At 39.5% G+C, this 5,016-nt stretch overlaps 1 protein-coding gene across 1 annotated transcript in view; it reads left to right on the top strand.

Moving 5' to 3' along the window:
* Positions 1-203: 203 nt before the first annotated feature.
* Positions 204-5,016, top strand: part of dok6 (docking protein 6) — a gene marked incomplete at its 3' end in the record, with an annotated part of 62,419 nt that continues 57,606 nt past the window's right edge. Inside the window, exon 1 of the mRNA XM_079259352.1 lies at positions 204-284. Within this exon, the coding sequence (XP_079115478.1) occupies positions 219-284 (66 nt within the window). The 5' untranslated portion in view covers positions 204-218. The remainder of the gene's footprint in view (positions 285-5,016) is intronic.

The following is a 5,016-nucleotide window of genomic DNA, read 5'->3' as shown; positions in this document are numbered from 1 at the left end:
TCTCCCGGATGGATCACGCCGCTGAACCCGGCCAGCCGGAGCGCTAGCTGACGCCGGAGCAGGTTGTCCGCCGCTGGCTCCGCCGCTCCTCTCGCTGGATGTCACACGGACTGAGCCTCATCTGAAAGCTTCCGCCACTAAAAGCGAAACCACTTTAATTAATTAATTTTTCAATTTTTTCCTTTTGCCGGACAGGAAGCCGCCCGCTTCCCCTCACCATGGCTTCCAACTTCAACGACATAGTGAAGCAGGGGTACGTGAGGATACGGAGTAAGAAATTGGGGGTGAGTACTGTTGCACTTGTCGTCTGTGGTGAAGGAGAAACAAGAGGAGGAGGGAGGAAGAGGAGTTCCAGATGTATGCCATGAAGTACAGCGGGACTATTATTATTATTGTCATTATTGAAGCTGAAATTGTTCCATAAAAGCCGTCCTGTTGTGAGCTGCTCCACATGAAAACAGATTAGAGCCGCGCGAGCGGCGGCCAAGTTTTCCCCGGTCCTTTGAGCTCGCGCACTCTCTGAAATGTTGGAGAAGTCTGGATGATTGGCAGCTTCTGTCATGCGCAGGTGCTTGTAAAAACGTAACCCCTTGTTTCCAGTCTCAGCTCTTTGCAACTTTATTTTTCAGTACGAAAGTTGGACTATGAATAACTTTGCAAATTTGATCTATTTGCTTTCATTTTTTTTATCAGGACAAAATCTACCTGTTTTTTTTTATTATTATTATTGAAAAAAAAGGCAATGACAAACATTAATTTGTCAATTAAAGTAGCCTGACTCAAGTTGTTTTGTTGCGTGGATTGTAAAGACAGAAGACAATAGCAATTCTGAGGACGCCCTTTGAGAATCATCAGTCTACACACTCCTTCTGTACTCCTTCTGCCTAGATGAATTATTCTCTGTATTGAAAAGTCTTGCTGATTCAGTCTGATGGCAGCTCCTTTGTGCCTTGATAACAGAGATACAGTAAGGAGAGAAAAAGTACCCTGACTGCTTAAATCGAAGTGAATCATATATATTAAATTGCAAGCGGCCTATTGTCTGTCTCATAAAGCCATCTGCTTTTGTTCATGCTTCCAACTCATTACGCTAACAGAGAGGTCACACTCCTTCCCTTCTGATGAAGTGTGATGATGGGGGCTAATGATGTCTGTCTCCTCACATCATCACCTGGCTTCATCAACACTCTTCTGCTGTTGTTACGGCTCTTGAGGATATCTTCGATTAGTCATCGAGAGTAATCGCTGTTGAGAAACAGAAACCTCCGTGCCTGTAAGGGTCTTGATCTACACGGTGAAGACAAATGCAGCACAAGACATCTCTTGCTGTTAACATGCAAATGAGCTTGCTCATATCCAGCTGAGTCAGTTTGTTTGCTTTTTGCCTATGCCATTAGAAAGGGTGGGTAGCCTGTGACTTTGCAGAGCAAGTGTGGAACGCATGCTGTGCTGGCTGCGCTTGAGGTATGGATGCCATATCGCTGCCAGCTCTGCATCTCATCCTGCTGTTTGTGGAGGAAAACAGTTTGTGTCCTGATCGCCCACACCCTCAGCCCTCCACTGCTTGCTGCTGTTTCATCATAGAAAAGTCATGCTGCGATAGCCTCAGAGGACCCCAGTGTGGGCAGACTGAAAGCATTCATCTGTACCTGCTAAGGTTAGTTATTCTCGGACGATTTTCACTTTAAATCAGAACAAAACAGTGCAGGATCCGGCTTCTGTATGCCTGAATGAACAGGCGGGCACTGATACGTTGGTGTGATTAGTTAGTTGTTTTTTTTTTTCTGCGGGGTGAAAATGTCATAATTTTGAGTGTTTATTTTTCAGAGAGATGAAAATCTGAATGTGTGACAGATGCATACATGCATACAGTCAACATGTGGGTTGACTGGAAAGATATGTAAGAGGTGGATGATTCACACATGGCTAAAAATATATATATATGTTTATCTTTTGCAGGTTATTTGACAAACAAATTCCTAAATCATAGCAACTTAATATTATTTATGCTCTAATTGATTCAAAGGGATGTTTATTCTTTAGGGTGAAACATAAGGCAACCTCCTCCTTGTGCACTTTACAGATATGAACACTGAATACTCCCCTATGTAGTAACACAGACACTGAGGTGTGCTGATATCTTTGATACCTTTAGCTGAACTTTTCTTGATTTGAAAACAAAGAAGAAATTCAAGATATTTAACATTTATTTTCATTTAGATGGGTATTTTTGTTTCAACAAGCTAGGAAATTGTGCAGAAATTGTACTTAAATTACTTAAGGTTAAGGATAAAATCTTCTATCAACCTGAATCTCAATCTGAACCTATTTTTCAAAAATTTTCAAAAATTTAAGCAAGATTTGTGCATTTTAGAACCATGTGAACTTTAATTGGGGTAGGAAAGCCAGCAGATACAAAATTTCAAAACTTTATGAATACACTGACTCCTCACACACTATCCAGACAATCAGCACTTATACCCCTTTAACAGCCAGCTCTCTGAAAATTAAATGTCCATGAAAAGCAGAAAAAACTCCAAGGAGATAGTGAAACATTTTAGATTTCACTCTTTCCTCAGTTCATGGTAAAATTAAATGACAATTAGCGGGAAAGGTGGAGGTCAAGTTTAGGTCTGTAAGTATTTAAGAGAGCTGCGCCATATAAACAAGGTTATTAAAACCGCCTTGACTTGAAAGGACCTTAAGAAGATCTTGCAGTCTCTGCAATGGTGTGTACAGTCACACTTGCAAAAAAAACCCCAAAAAATAACTACCAGCTGACAGGGAAATCTAAAGCCTGGATTAAATGCTTTTTTACTTTTTTACATCAACCAATGAAACCTAACTGTCTAAAGTTTAAGAATACGCAAAAAATAATTCAGAAAAATGACATGAACTGTAAAGGATCCATAAATTGTTATGGTATTATGAACAAAAAGAATTTCTTTTGTAATTGCTGCTTTGAAAGTGTATCATAGGCAAGATCTGGATCACTAAAAATCTACCATAGTATTTATGTTTTTGAAAATAAATTTTGTCCATCATTACTAATAAACAAAACAACAAAAACAAAAACACTGACATATTACTCGGCAAACAAAAAGTACATCATAACATTGCATTGTTTATACCACTTCATCCATGCAAACACAGACCTTCCATCACTGCTTCAGCCTCATTTTCTCCAGACTGCTCTTCATGAAAATTACAGATGCAGTGGCTCGTCTCAGCTCGATTTCTCAGATAAAGCACATCACTTTCAAACAGGAAAACCTTTACAAAGATAAAGATGTAATCATGTAAAATACTAACAATGTAGTTTACATATTAAGACACCTGCTAATAATGGGTAAAACTACTAGGCCAGTTAGACCAGAATCTAACGATGGATGTATTTTCCTTTATGGTGGCATTAAAAGTTTAATTGCAGCTGATTTTATACAATTACATACAAAACAATTCCTTATTAGTTTGTTGGTCACCTGACCACTGTGATGACAAAATATTCATTGGGAAGTGTGTCTCTTTGTGTTCTTTTGTTTTTATTACAATGTTTTTATTTGCATTTTTATTTCACACTTATACTGTGTTTTCAACACTATGTTGTGCATCAACCAACAAGTAGACAATCCTGAAGCATTTCAGACTGCATATTTAAAGGTCAAGGTAGCTGTGAGCAAAGAATACAAATCCTCATTTTTTTAGAGAAAGACTCATAAAAACTGACACATAGAGAAAACATTAGCTGTCACCAAACGTCCGGATGAACTATCTTGTCTAAACTGAATGTCTCGGTCAGATACATCATTGGTGTTTTCCTCTCAATGTGATGCTTATATTTAATATGTTTTTAAAGGCTTTAAAGGGCTCTCAAATATCATATATCAAGACTTTGGATCTTGGTTGACCTTCTAATGCTTTTTATTGTAATGCTTTGCCATTTGAAATGAATTATACATCATTTGTATTAAAATGCAGTGCAGTTGGATGGTTTTCTGAATGTGAGATGTATTAAAGTGGCCACAATAACATAAACAGCTTTGGCTGAACTCATCAGCATCCCTCACTGTGATTGGCTCATTTCCAAACCCCATCATGTGTGAAGGTTGAGGCCATGAGGTCAGTTCAGTGTTCAGCAGAGTTATCAAAGTCTCCCACTGAGACACTTTCTAGCCTTTCCCCCCCCCCCTTTTTCTTTTTATTCAGGGGCATATGTTTATTATTTTCTTACACATGAATGTCAATGATTTTCAAAATTAGTCTGCATCATAGTATATTGGTTGACTGAGGAGGCAGCAGTACAGTGGTGCATTCTTGCATGCACAAATGGTATCTTCCTTTTTCCTCACCTCTAAACCTATTCTGTCACCTCTCATCCCCCTCATATCACCTTTGCTACCCACATAGAACAGTATTGCACTCATCCCCTTTCCCTCTCTTTTATCTCTCTTCCTCTTTCTTCTCCTTTATCTGGATATCTACCTCACCTTGTCCTCCTTTCTTTCTCACCTTTCTCCCCTTCACTGGTTTGTAGACAGCTGCGGGACTGAGCACAAAAGCATCCTATTCATCACCCCACACTGCGCCCTCCATAACCCCAACAGGCTATTCCCCCTGACACAGAGCAAAGACACAAACACACACACACACACACACACACACACACACATGCACACACAAACACATACAGGCTTGGTGCTACACTAAAGAACTGGCAAACACATTATCCATGCACCCAACAATCAAGTAAACAATCTGCTGCCAGAAAACAGTGTGTTGATTCACAATTAATTTTAATCATGTTGCTTTTGTACTCTACAGTAAAGTAAATGGTCAGAAAAACAACGTAAGTGTATCTGAGCAGACAAAAACAAAATCTGACTGTGCCTCAGAGACAGTAGTTGTGACATTGCCATCATCAATGCAGGCTCTTTGTTACCTTTCAGCAAAAAACGGAGGATGCTATCAGTGGGATGGGCTCCCCTTGAAAGGCTGAATAACATGACCTTTGAGTAA

The sequence above is a fragment of the Telmatherina bonti genome, assembly GCF_933228915.1.
Source record: "Telmatherina bonti genome assembly, chromosome: 20".
Taxonomy (NCBI): Eukaryota; Metazoa; Chordata; class Actinopteri; order Atheriniformes; family Telmatherinidae; genus Telmatherina; species Telmatherina bonti.
Note: the sequence above shows the minus strand (reverse complement) of the source record. Positions and strands in the feature narration are given on the sequence as shown.